The sequence below is a fragment of the Borostomias antarcticus genome (assembly GCF_949987555.1).
Source record: "Borostomias antarcticus genome assembly, chromosome: 7".
In the NCBI taxonomy this organism is placed as follows: domain Eukaryota; kingdom Metazoa; phylum Chordata; class Actinopteri; order Stomiiformes; family Stomiidae; genus Borostomias; species Borostomias antarcticus.
Genome location: NC_140240.1, coordinates 1,312,652 through 1,326,611, shown reverse-complemented (window position 1 = coordinate 1,326,611; position 13,960 = coordinate 1,312,652). Strand labels below are relative to the sequence as shown.

Genomic DNA, 13,960 nt, shown 5'->3' with positions numbered 1-13,960 from the left:
TGAAAAAATTGAGATAATATAAACTGATATAAAACTGAAGACTGATAAATGAAGACAACCAGACATTTGCTATCTTTGGTGCGCTGGCTTACAGCCACGCACAAAAAGCAATCTTCCCAATAACACTTCACATGAAAGAAATCTTTCCCAATTGCTCCTACTGAACATAGACGTGGTTCCATTCATTAAGTCTCTGTCACACTGTCACATTCAGCAGTACGCCTATCTAGAAGACTTTCAGTACACAAAGCAAAGAACCCCAAATTGCTCCCAATGAGCAGGCGAGCACCTGGCATGGCAGCTGCCGGCATCGGTGTGTGAATGGGTGAATGAGAGGCCCTTGTAAAGCGCTTCGCATAAAAGCGTTATATAAATTCAGTCCATTTACCACATTTAGCATAGTTTTTCCAACGCATTTACAGGTGCCCTGTAGCTCAGTGAGAGCCTGCATAAAAACCGCAGCTAGCTCAATACTGGAACCATCAGTGAAATGATGGTCTCCATGTTTCAGGTTCATGGTAGTCAGACCATAAATAGGGCTAACGGACCAAACTGCCCTCCCCAACACCTTCAGAGAAGCCCAACTGCCCCCACATGCCCCCCACCACTCAGGGGCAGCTCTGCTGATTGTAAATACATCCTGCACACGCTCCCAGCTGCAGACAGGGGGGGGTTTAAGATGACATAAATCATTGCTTCACTAAGGGTCCTCTGCACCATCCACTGAGATGCTCTCAAAGTCACCCCAGTCAACTGAATTTGTCAAAGTGACAAGCAATAGCTTTTTTGGGTGCACTTGAGAGAGATGGAGAGAGATTGGAAAATAAAAAACAATGCACGTTGTGTGCTGAGGTAATCGAGAGGCTTCAGCGTGCTGCGTCTCCTCTAGGAGTCAAGATTCATCCTCTCCTCTAGGAGTCAAGGATTCATCCTCTCCTCTAGGAGTCAAGGATTCATCCTCTCCTCTAGGAGTCAAGGCTGGCGCCAGGATTCATCCTCTCCCCTAGGAGTCAAGGCCAGGATTCATCCTCTCCTCTAGGAGTCAAGGCCAGGATTCATCCTCTCCTCTAGGAGTCAAGGCTGGAGTATGACAGAGTGAGAGGAGTGTGAGAGAGTGAGAGGTGAGAGGAGTGTGACAGAGTGAGAGGAGTGTGAGAGAGTGAGAGGTGAGAGGAGTGTGACAGAGTGAGAGGAGTGTGAGAGAGTGAGAGGTGAGAGGAGTGTGACAGAGTGAGAGGAGTGTGACAGAGTGAGAGGAGTATGAGAGAGTGAGAGGAGTGTGACAGAGTGAGAGGAGTATGAGAGAGTGAGAGGTGAGAGGAGTGTGACAGAGTGAGAGGAGTATGAGAGAGTGAGAGGAGTGTGACAGAGTGAGTGGAGTATGACAGAGTGAGAGGAGTGTGACAGAGTGAGAGGAGTGTGACAGAGTGAGTGGAGTATGACAGAGTGAGAGGGGTATGACAGAGTGAGAGGAGTGTGACAGAGTGAGAGGTGAGAGGAGTATGACAGAGTGAGAGGAGTGTAACAGAGTGAGAGGTGAGAGGAGTATGACAGAGTGAGAGGAGTATGACAGAGTGAGAGGAGTATGACAGAGTGAGAGGAGTGTGACAGAGTGAGAGGAGTGTGACAGAGTGAGAGGTGAAAGGGGTATGACAGAGTGAGAGGAGTGTGACAGAGTGAGAGGAGTGTGAGAGAGTGAGAGGTGAGAGGAGTGTGAGAGAGAGAGAGGAGTATGACAGAGTGAGAGGAGTATGACAGAGTGAGAGGAGTGTGACAGAGTGAGAGGTGAGAGGAGTGTGAGAGAGATAGAGGAGTATGACAGAGTGAGAGGAGTGTGACAGAGTGAGAGGAGTGTGACAGAGTGAGAGGCGAGAGGAGTGTGAGAGAGTGAGAGGAGTGTGACAGAGTGAGAGGTGAGAGGAGTATGACAGAGTGAGAGGAGTGTGACAGAGTGAGAGGAGTGTGACAGAGTGAGAGGTGAGAGGAGTGTGACAGAGTGAGTGGAGTGTGACAGAGTGAGTGGAGTGTGACAGAATGAGAGGAGTGTGACAGAGTGAGAGGAGTGTGACAGAGTGAGTGGAGTGTGACAGAGTGAGAGGTGAGAGGAGTGTGACAGAGTGAGTGGAGTGTGACAGAGTGAGAGGAGTGTGACAGAGTGAGAGGAGTGTGACAGAGTGAGAGGAGTGTGACAGAGTGAGTGGAGTGTGACAGAGTGAGAGGAGTGTGACAGAGTGAGAGGTGAGAGGAGTGTGACAGAGTGAGAGGAGTGTGACAGAGTGAGAGGTGAGAGGAGTGTGAGAGAGTGAGAGGAGTGTGACAGAGTGAGAGGAGTATGACATAGTGAGAGGTGAGAGGAGTGTGACAGAGTGAGAGGAGTGTGACAGAGTGAGAGAGTGAGAGGAGTGTGACAGAGTGAGAGGAGTGTGACAGAGTGAGAGGTGAGAGGAGTGTGACAGAGTGAGAGGAGTGTGACAGAGTGAGAGGAGTGTGACAGAGTGAGAGGAGTATGACAGAGTGAGAGGAGTGTGACAGAGTGAGAGGAGTATGACAGAGTGAGAGGAGTGTGACAGAGTGAGAGGAGTGTGACAGAGTGAGAGGTGAGAGGAGTGTGACAGAGTGAGAGGAGTATGACAGAGTGAGAGGAGTGTGACAGAGTGAGAGGAGTGTGACAGAGTGAGAGGAGTGTGACATAGTGAGAGGTGAGAGGAGTGTGACAGAGTGAGAGGAGTGTGACAGAGTGAGAGGAGTGTGACATAGTGAGAGGTGAGAGGAGTGTGACAGAGTGAGAGGAGTGTGACAGAGTGAGAGGAGTGTGACAGAGTGTGACAGAGTGAGAGGAGTGTGACATAGTGAGAGGTGAGAGGAATGTGACAGAGTGAGAGGAGTGTGACAGAGTGAGAGGCGAGAGGAGTGTGAGAGAGTGAGAGGAGTGTGACAGAGTGAGAGGAGTGTGACAGAGTGAGAGGAGTGTGACAGAGTGAGAGGCGAGAGGAGTGTGAGAGAGTGAGAGGAGTGTGACAGAGTGAGAGGAGTGTGACAGAGTGAGAGGAGTGTGACAGAGTGAGAGGCGAGAGGAGTAAGAGGAGTGTGAGAGAGTGAGAGGAGTGTGAGAGAGTGAGAGGAGTGTGACAGAGTGAGAGGAGTATGACAGAGTGAGAGGAGTGTGACAGAGTGAGAGGAGTGTGACAGAGTGAGAGGAGTGTGACAGAGTGAGAGGCAAGAGGAGTGTGACAGAGTGAGAGGAGTGTGACAGAGTGAGAGGAGTGTGACAGAGTGAGAGGAGTGTGACAGAGTGAGAGGAGTGTGACAGAGTGAGAGGCGAGAGGAGTGTGAGAGAGTGAGAGGAGTGTGACAGAGTGAGAGGCGAGAGCAGTGTGAGAGAGTGAGAGGAGTGTGAGAGAGAGGACAGTGCAGTACACCCTGAGTGAGAGCTAGTGTAGAATAATGATAGACTGAGATGCTGCGTGTGAGTGAAACTAGTGGCCTCTACTCCACATCTGTCTTCATTTGATAATTCCCAGAGGCTCGTCTGGCAGCCTTGACTTCCGCTTCTCAGATTGGTTTCTCTCCAGGAAGCGAGGATGAAGAGAGGGAGGAGGAGAGACAAGTTTTTTTCTTCCTACCGATTACAGAATTAATTGCTTCTTTAATTAAAGATAAAGGCAACCTTATAAGCTTGGCTAGTCATGTGCGACCAAAGTACTTGACTTTCTTCTCGGCACTTTTTCTCTCCCACTGTCATTTCATTTCTCATTTCTTCCTGTACGTGTCGAGAGTGCCGGGTCCAGTATTCCTGTCCTGGTCTCTGTTTCAGTGACAGTTGGTGGCTTGGACAGCTCACTGCAGTGCGTCCTATTGTCAGTTAGACCTCAGGAAACGTGTCATGCTAGAAAACAGCAGCTCCCTTTTACTCCCAAGAATGACTAGGACTACGAACAACAATCATAGTCCTTAATGCTATTGCGTTTATTGTATTTAACTGAATTGATTGATTTGAATTTCCCTAATGGTGCCCCTACAAATTCATCCGTCAAGGTTCGCTAGATACCGTGTGGTGGAGTAACGGCCTGATGTCCTTGTTCTTGCAGAGTCATGGAGATCGCACACAGAACGGCACGGCGAGCTCGGCCCGGCCGCCGGCCTCCTCCATGGACGCCCTGTCTCCGTTCTTCAAGAAGAAAGCACACATCCTGGAGGTCCTGCGCAAGCTGGAGGAGTCCGACCCGCTCCGGTTCCACCCCTCGGCCTGCCTGGCCCCGCACAGCGACCTGGGACAGGCGCTGGCCGCCATGGACGTGGGCTCTGCCGTGTTGTCGTCGTCGTCGTCGGGGGGCTTCTCCGCGGCCCGCCCCTCGGCCCTCTGCCGCCACTCCAGCTCCGACTCGGACATCCGCGAGTACGCCGGCGGCGAGGGGGAGGAGCTTAGGCAGCGCCAGCACGGAGGCTGTCCGTCCTGCCGCGCGCTCTCTCAGAAGAGCAGCCTGGACAGCCTGCTGAGGTCGGCCCAGGGCCGCTCCAGCCTGGGGGACGGCCTCGCGCCCGGCCAGGGCCTCCGGGTGGAGGGCCAGGGGCCTCCCCAAGCCACACCTCCGCTGTCTGCCGAGGGCCCCGGCACAGAGCCTTCCCCAGACCCAGGCCCCTCCCTCCCCTCGCTGGTACAAGTCCCTGTGAACAGGGAGGAGCCCAGGAACTCGCACGCCCACCAAGACAAGCATCCGTCCAGTAAGCTTCCTCTCAGGGGCGGGGCGGAGCCCCCGTACGGAGGGGGCGTGAAGCAGGGCGGGGAGCGGGCAGAGGGGTGCAGCTCCACCTCGCCACACACAGACCCGCCCGCCGACAGCGCCCCGCCCGAGCGCCAGCAGCTCTTCAACGGACTCTTCTTCTCCTCCAACGAGGCGTCCGTGTCTAAGAAGGTGGCGGTGGAGTCCTACTCTCCGGCCCCGGTGCCCGAGAGGCCCAGCACTGCCCCGGCTCCACCTCCTCCACCTCCTCCTCCACCTCCTCCTCCTCCTCTTGGGAAAAGCAAGCTTTCACTCAGCCCGACCTCCCCCTCCTCCTCCCTCTCCTCCTCCTCCTCCTCCTCCTCTTCCTCCTCCTCCTCCTCCACGCCGGGCCCGGGAGAAGCCAAGACCTCCCCAGTCTCCTCGCCGTCCCGGCTGCTGAAGTTCCTGAAGATCCCGGCGGCGGCGGGGGAGCGTGCGTCGGCGGGCGCCGCCCCCCCCCTCAGACTCAGCCCCCAGCTCGCGCGCAGCTCCAAGATCCCGTGCAGGAACAACAGCGGCTACGAGGCCTACCACTCGCCCGTCCTGGCGCGCAAGACCACCCCCACGGAGCGCTCCTCCTGCCCCGCCTCCAGGGCAGAACAATACCCCGCCACGCACTCCGCCCCCACCTCCCCGCCCAAACCAGAGGACGACGCGTGCCCCCCTCCCCTGGCCAAGGAGGTGGTTTACAGCAGCCATTCCGCGCCCAAACTCGCCAAGGTCTCCTGCTCTCACCCACCGAGGGGCCCTCAGAAAGTGCCCCACTATGAGAACGTCTGCCCGTCGGACGGGACGACGCAGTACCTCCCGTACTCCGCCCAGAGCGAGGGCGCCGCCGTGGACAACGCTCGTCAGCGGGAGGAGCAGCCCCTAAGCCCCGCCCCCTCTCAGCACACAGACTCGTCGCCGGGGTCGGCGGGTCGCTCGTCTGACCAGGACGCCTCGGACCCGGACACGGGGTCCGACAGCCCCGTCTGGCACAAACCCCGCCAACACTTCAGCCTGCCTTCCTCCTCCTCCTCTTCCTCCTCCTCCTCCGCCTTCGGTAACGTTAAAGCACACTTGGACGCCAGCTGTTCCAGCGCCAAGGACAAGCACCAGGTGCGGGCGGCTCCTGAGTGCGCTCAGCCAAACTGTAAAGGGCCCCAGTCTGCTCCGCCCGCGGCCAGGAGAGGGTCCGGAGGGTCCTCCTCCGCCCCCAGGAGGCCGGGGGGGGCGGCGCAGACCAAACCCCAGAGCGATCTGAGCCACCTGCCGTTCAAGGAGCGTCTGGCTGCGCTGGGGAAGCTGAAGAGCGCCGAGGAGGCGGAGAAGAGAGACGCACAAGGAGGCGCGGGGAAACCGTCGACCGCCAGCGACGGCACAGAGAGGAGCAAGACGGCCGAGAGGAGCGCAGGTTTGGAGCACAGGCCTCAGAAATACACCGACTCCCTGGACGGCAAGCCCGGCCCCAAACCCGGCCTGGCCGCTCCGTCGTCCGCGCCCAAGGGCGAGCAGGAGACGTTCTCTCCCAGGGTTTTTGTAGCAAAAGCGGAGGGTCCAAAGATCAAAATGGGCGTGTCGTCCACCAGCGCTGCCGAGCCCCCGCCGGTCATGAGGAGCTACGGGAAATGCCCCGTTACCCAGAGTCACCACGGTAAAACCGTCCCAAGCCCCCAAAACAGCCCCTCCAAAGTCCCGTCCAAATCCCCCTCCAAGGCCTCCTCGTACCCCCGGGGGCTGAAGCCCGCCAACGAGGACCGCGCCCAGGTCCAGAGACACCCCGCTCGACCGGAGGAGAGAGGCAAGCTCACGGCCGGCAAGAAGAAGCTGTTCGCCCCGGCCGAGAGCCTGCCCCCTCCTCCTCCTCTGCCCCCCCGGGCCCCCGCCGAGGCTGTCGCCAAGGAGGAGAAAAAGCCGTACTCCCCCGGTCCCCCGGGGCCGCAGTCGGCCATCGAGCAGAAGGTGATGCGGGGCATCGAGGAGAACATGCTGAAGCTGCAGGAGCAGGACCGCGGCCCGGCGCCGGAGCCCAAACACAAGACCTCCAACGGCATCGCCAGCTGGTTCGGCCTGAGGAAGAGCAAGCTGCCCGCCCTCAGCCGCAAGCCCGAGGCGCCCAAGCCGAAGACGGGCGCGTCCTCGGGGGCCGGCGCCGGGGGGAGGGACCCCAGGGGGGGTCACAGGAAGGTGGTGGAGAGCCTGAACATCTCCAAGCTGATGGAGAAGGCCGAAGACCTGCGCAAGGCCCTGGAGGAGGAGCGCGCCTACGTGAACGGGGTGGGAGTGGCCATGCAGCGGTCGGGGCGTGGGCACTCGTGCGAGGTGGTGATGGACCCAACGCAGGGCCAGCTGTCACTCATGTACCGAGGCGTGACCACGGATAACTTCATGCAGCAGCTTCTCAATAGGTAGGATGACAACTTCATTGAAATGCATGTACTAATTAAAATAAAAAAACGGATCAAACTGAGCAAAAAGTTTAGTTTCCCTATGAGTGAGTTGTAACATCTTCCTCCTTAAGTCCCTCGACGTCTTGTTCTGGACACAGGGTGGATGAGAGGGGCGTGGCCAGCTTTGGGATGGCTCATCGACGCCTCTCCTTCGACTCCAAGAGATCCCGGCCCATCTTCAGCATCAGGAACGGGATGAGTCACACCAAGAGTAGGGAGGAGGTGGACACGGTACTCTCTCATCCGCTCTCTCTCTCTCCCCCTCTCTCTCTCCCCTCCTCTCTCTCCCCTCTCTCTCCCCTCTTTTCTCTCTCTCCTCCGCTCTCTCTCTCTCTTTCATTCACTCTCTCTCCCCTCCTCTCTCTCCTCCTCTCTCTCCCCTCCTCTCTCTCTTTCCTCCACTCTCTCCCCTCCTCTCTCTCTCTCCCCTCCTTTCACTCCCCTCCCCTCCTCTCTCTCTCCTCTACTTTCTCTCTCCCCTCCGCTCTCTCTCCCCTCCTCTCTCCCCTCCGCTCTCTCTCCCTTCCTCTCTCTCTCCCCTCCGCTCTCTCTCCCCTCCTCTCTCTCTCCTCCTCTCTCTCTCTCCCCTCCTCTCTTTCTCTCCTCTGCTCTCTCTCTCCCCTCCTCTCTCTCTCTCCTCCACTCTCTCTCACCATGCATACTGTAGATTAGACTATGTTTTATTTTCTTCTCTGCTTCTGAGGGAGTGTTACTTCATGCCCACCATTTATAATTCCAGGGTTCAGATATGGTCGGAAAGGATGAAGTCACGTCGGATGAGAGCCTAGCAGACTCAATTAGTTCCCAGCATTTCACAGGTAACTGCTGGATTATGGCTGAGCCTTGGTATGCAATATGAATCATGCAAACTGAATGTCTGGTAATGTTGTACATTCAAATAAGATCTTACTGCATGTTGTACTACAGTCATGACAGAAAAACAAACCGATCATCAATAAATATCTCTGATTTGAAGCTGCTCTAACCTGGCTGGTCTGTTCCGTCATGGCTGCTCAGGTTCGGGCGCCTCCATGCGTACCCTGGACAGCGGCATCGGTACGTTTCCCATGCCGGACTACGCCAGCAGCGCCACGGGGAAGAACGCCCCCAAGGGCCGGCCGCAGGGTGAGACAGGGTTCCCAGGCGCGCAGGGGAAACACGGAGCCATGATGAAGGTTCCACGCAAGGCCCGGACTCTGGAGAGAGAGCTCTCCTCGCTGGAGGAAGTCTCTCCTGCTGGTCTCTACAGCTCAGGGATGGACGGCAAGGCTCCCAGCATGCACCTGGCCAGCACCATCCATGAGGGTATGCATGTGTGGTCACATACACATAGCTACAGTAGCCAATCAAATACGCTCGCTAGCTAGCGAGCTATAAAATATTCTAGTACTGTAGCTATGAATTGCAATCAAACCACCTCTTAAAACGTTATCTAAAAGTAAATTGTATTATTTATTTTATTTTTTGCGGTGCAGACATAGATGCCTACGGGGCTCATGTGCAGACTCCGCCCACCAAGAACTGGACGTTTCCCAGCCTGAAAGGCTCAGCGAGGGGGGGGGCAGCTGACGTTTATCTGGACGTGCAGGGGGAGCTGGGAGGCCAGGGAGGCCCCCCCACCAGGGTGAGTGAGTCACAGCCCCCTTATAGCCCTGACCCCTGACCCCTGACTCAGACCATCTACTCTTATGACGTGTGACGGCCACTGGAGGTTTGGTCCTTAAGGTCATTTTTCCGTTTTTCTTTACAAAAAAAGACAAGGCCTTGATCCCATCCACCTGGCATTATCATGCTGTGTTGCTGTCCTCCAGTGAGAGAGAGAGAGAGAGAGAGAGAGAGAGAGAGAGAGAGAGAGAGAGAGAGAGAGAGAGAGAGAGAGAGAGAGAGAGAGAGAGAGAGTGTGACTGACTGACTGACTGACTGACTGACTGACTGACTGACTGACTGACTGAGTGAGTGAGTGAGTGAGTGAGTGAGTGAGTGAGTGAGTGAGTGAGTGAGTGAGTGAGTGAGTGAGTGAGTGAGTGAGGGAGGGAGGGAGGGAGGGAGAGAGAGAATGTCAGTTAGGGTAAAATATCGACTACTATAATTCTAAACAGCCTCTCACGATAGTAACATGGGAGTCTATTACTACTGTGCGCAAGATTATCTCTTCAGAATGACAGCGTTTCTTGATTAACAGATTGAAATTCAGAGATATGTTGTTTCGGTCATAAATTCCTGAAGTAACTAACTATGGATCTCTCTGTCCCCATGTTCCTCTTTACACCCCCCCCCCACCCCCCACCCCAATGTGCTCACCTCCACTCTCCCCCAAGAGTGTGAAGCAATGTCCCCCCCAGGGAGCGCCGGCCGCTGACCCGAGCGGACACCCCGCGCCGCCCCAGACGGGCCTCAGCCGGCGAGGGAAGGGCCGGACGCCGGGCGCCCCCGAGGTGGGCCGGGACGGAGGGCTGGAGCTGGTGAAGGAGAGACCCGAGGACATCCTGTCCCCCAGTAGAGCCACGGCGCTGGAGACCCCCGAGTCCCTCAGCGACTCCCTCTATGACAGCCTGTCCTCCTGTGGCAGCCAGGGCTGAGGCCTCAGAGACTCCGTCTACGACAGGCTGGCAGGCAGGGCCTCTCCCTCCTCTTCCTCCCTCCTCTCCCTCCTCTCCTCCTCTCCCTGCGTCCCTCCTCTCCTCTCTCTCCCTCCTCTCCTCCTCTCCTCTCCCTCCTCTCCTCCTCTCCCTCTCTCCTCCTCTCCTCCTCTCCCTCTGCTCCCTCCTCTTTTTCCTCTCCCTCCGCTCCTCCTCTCCCTCCTCTCTTTCCTCTTTCTCCTCTCCTCCTCTCTCCTCCTCTCCTCCTCTCCCTCCTCTCCTCCTCTCCTCCTCTCCCTCCTCTCCTCCTCTCCCTCCTCTCCTCCTCTCCCTCCTCTCCCTCCTCTCTCCTCTCCCTCCTCTCCTCCTCTCCCTCCTCCCTCCTCTCCCTCCTCTCCCTCTCCCTCCTCTCCTCCTCTCCCTCCTCTCCCTCCCCTCCCTCCTCTCTCCTCCTCCCTCCCTCCTCTCCCTCCTCTCCCTCCTCTCCCCCTCTTCCTCCTCTCACTCCTCTCTCCTCCTCTCCTCCTCTCCTCCTGTGGCAGGCAGGGCTGAGGTCCTCTAGACCCGGAACACGCTCCTCCATCCCCGTGCTCAGCAGTGACCCCTTCCTTAAAGTACATAGAGTTTGTGCTCCTCTTTCCAAAACACCCACCCACACACACACACACACACACTCACACACACACACACACACACACACACACAAGCACCCTCCACAGTATGCACACACACACAAGCACCCTCCACAGGACACACACATACACACACACAAGCACCCTCCACAGGACGGACACACATACACACACACACACACACACACACAAGCACCCTCCACAGGACGCAGGAACCAGATGATGAGAGACCTGTACTCACAGCTATTGCCTCCAGGCTTCACACAAACACACACACACACACACACTAATCTCCTCTTGCCAGAACAATATTAACACATACATCAACAAGACACATGAAAAAACGTCCCCTGGTTCAAGGCTGCCTGCCGCCCTCTCAAGCCCTAGTCCAGAGTTCCTGAGGAACCAGGCAGGAAGGTCGGGCTGTGGGGACCGTCTCAAGGTTCTGCTGGTCCATGGCAACATGGAGACAGAGAGCTGTGGTGACTGACTCAAGGTTCAACTGGTCCATGGCAACATGGAGACAGAGAGCTGTGGTGACTGACTCAAGGTCCAACTGGTCCATGGCAACATGGAGACAGAGAGCTGTGGTGACTGACTCAAGGTTCAACTGGTCCATGGCAACATGGAGACAGAGAGCTGTGCCGCTGACTTGACTAAGCAACCAAACTGAACTGAACTGAACTGCCGCATAAAATGTGTTGCAATTTGGGGATTGACAATTTCTTCAAAAATGTGATGTCATAGACCTCTGTTTTGGCATTGTTATCCCGTTTTACTGTTCATTTCATGTTAATGTTGTTTCTAAGTTAAGAAAAAATTGTGTGTATGTTTGTGTGTGTGTGCGCGAGTGTGACCGAGACTTAATGCATTGTCTACACAAGCTTTGAGCTTGTCAATTAGATCTTGACAGGAGAAAAGATGTCCACACTGTCCCTGAGCACCGTCCATAAACAGCCAATCACAACACGTCCAACAACTGACACAATAATGGATCGTCTTAATGACATCACTCTTACTGTAAGACCTAATGTTTTACATGGTAATTGGATTGTTGCTTGGTTTATCAGGAATAATGACATTATCATGGCATTATGAAAGCATTGTGTGATACCTTCCACAAGCAATGTATTCATCGAATGAACTATCATACAAAACATTAGGGATTGAAGACATGTTTCAGGATGTTTTTTTATTGGTTTACACTCCTCAGAAATCTATTGTTAAGTCTATTTCAAAAAACGATGCTAAAACTTTTTCAGCCTACTATAAATAGTTTTTTGTCAACAGAAGTCCCCCCCTAAAAAGAGAAATGGTGGATAAAGCAGGTGTAGTCCAGCATCACTTGACATGTCGTTGTTGACATGTTGTCGTTATTTACTTCTGCAATACGGGCTGTTGTTTGTCTTTCACCAATAGAGACACACAAACAAACAATCACTCCGTGTTCTGCTGTACAATTAAGAGACACATATATCGTCCAGAGCCAAAGGAATGTTAGAACTACACCAATACTGGAGTCTTTGCTGGGTGTGTAGGTAAGCACAAGTCTGTCAGGAGAGGGTTGGAGAGGATTTGAGTGTCCGTATATGGATTTACTGTCAGATACGGTTCTCCTGACTGACGTGTTCCTCCAGCCTCTAGAATGCACACAATAGTTTCTGGTTATGGCAGCCTGAGTGTTGAATAAACTAGGGCACTGGTGAGCAATATTAGTTTTGTACGGTTGTTTCAAACTTCTTTTGATCTCCAGAATGAAGATGTTTGCAGAATGTAAGATGTGGGTTGTGTTGGTTTGTATTGATACTTGAGGAACTAACAGCAACAACTTGAGAACAGGACATGACATCCCTTCGCTGCTGATCTTCAGCTTCATGACGGTTTTTACCGCCATCGTGAAAGTCCCTGGCAGGGCCACCACATCCTTGTGCTTCCAAATCTGAGCTTTTCTAAGTTTGTGATCAGAATCTGACATGGATTTGACTAAAACACTTCATAATTCCACTTCCCACCCTTCATGTCCTCGCCTGTTCCGAAAGAAGAGCTACTGTGTTGTTATACCATAGAAATGGATATCTGTTACTGTAGGCCTATACTGTATATTCTTCTTTGACACCTGAGTTGAGTTGAGAGTTGAGCTACTCACCATGTCTGGTTCAGGGCACAGGTGAAGAGGCCAGACCAGGTTTGGGGTTAGAATACATTTGAAGCATAGACATTCACGTGGCGGTTTCTTTGTGTTGAAGTTCTGTCAATGTTTGGTCATGATGCCAAAACAAAAAAACATCAACTTCACAACAATGATCAAAACAACAGAAGCCTATTTTATCCCTGCTAAGGTTTTGTGTTGTATTACTGGATACTTTCTATTCTCTGAGCCCAACCCATTATCCTGAGCCGTAAGATTCCTTTTTCCATGCCCCCTTTACGCAGTCCTCTTGGATTCACTGGGATTTACAAATCAATTTATTTAGGTAAGCCATCTATCTCCAGGGAGGCCTCAGCCCGTCTCTCTGTGAGGCCCTCAGCATCCTGCGACACGGAGGGAGAACAGGAGTGGTGGCGCATATTGTAGCGATTTTATTTGTTTGCTTTCTGGACATAATCTCATGTAATTCAAAGGTGTTGTTCCAGCTCTATCTATTTGTTATATTTATTTACTTATTTATTTTGGGAGGCTAATCATACCCAGATAAACTTTTTGTTGTCATTGATGTTGGTGATCTTATTGTTATCGCTGTTTTACTCTCAACCTGTTATTTTTGTACTTATTATATTTTATTATATGTTTTTCCTTGTAATGACTTGGGGTATTTTCATGTTATTATTCTGATGTTGTAAATAGTATTTCAGGGTGCTATGTACATAGCATTTCCACCAGAACTCAAATGAAGCCATAGACCACAATGTATTTTAACAAGGCCGTTAATAACAATGATGATTATGTTTAATTTATGGCTCCAAAATGCAAGAATCCAGCAAATAAAAACTTTTCTCTGAAATTGCACAGCCTTTTTCTTTTGCTTAAGGGTAGGCATCATCTAATCATAATGTGGCAAACAGTCTAATGCCATTTCCCCAGCATGAAGCCTGTGGGATGCTTCATCTCTGATGTGTTTTCTCGTGTCGGTGATCTTCTGTTCGAAACTTGAAGTCCCCGCAGCGCGTGACATGATCAATCAATCAATCAATCAAAGCTTTATTTGATGCACTTTAAACATTCAGACGTCGGTCTCCTTTAGGAGAACGGATTACAAGAAATATGTGGCCGTATTCACTTCTAGTCATAGAAATGATATACTTGCCGGACTGAGACCCTATGAAGTCACCCGGATCCTCAGATTGACCCCGTGCCGTGACGTCTACCCAGAGCGCACTCTGCTGCGTCTAAGTTAGAAGGACAGGAGACCCCCTAACCAACTCACCGCTGTCACAAGTGATGATCTGACACTTGTGTGATATTGCCGTTTCAAAAACGGAAATTACATTTGAGGCTTTTTCTCATACCCGTGTAATTTTGAGATAAAGTAACCTTTTGATGGCGTTTATTGAAA

General features: G+C 53.2%; 1 protein-coding gene across 1 annotated transcript in view; it reads left to right on the top strand.

The window, feature by feature from the left end:
- Nucleotides 1–9,774, top strand: part of LOC311311264 (nck-associated protein 5-like) — a gene marked incomplete at both ends in the record, with an annotated part of 32,497 nt that extends 22,723 nt beyond the window's left edge. The window contains 7 exons of the mRNA XM_084440945.1: nt 4,089–4,943; nt 5,088–7,153; nt 7,294–7,426; nt 7,935–8,013; nt 8,213–8,500; nt 8,671–8,819; nt 9,520–9,774. Coding sequence (XP_084297071.1) covers nt 4,089–4,943; nt 5,088–7,153; nt 7,294–7,426; nt 7,935–8,013; nt 8,213–8,500; nt 8,671–8,819; nt 9,520–9,774 — 3,825 coding nt within the window. The remainder of the gene's footprint in view (nt 1–4,088; nt 4,944–5,087; nt 7,154–7,293; nt 7,427–7,934; nt 8,014–8,212; nt 8,501–8,670; nt 8,820–9,519) is intronic.
- Between the last annotated feature and the right edge of the window lie 4,186 nt (nt 9,775–13,960).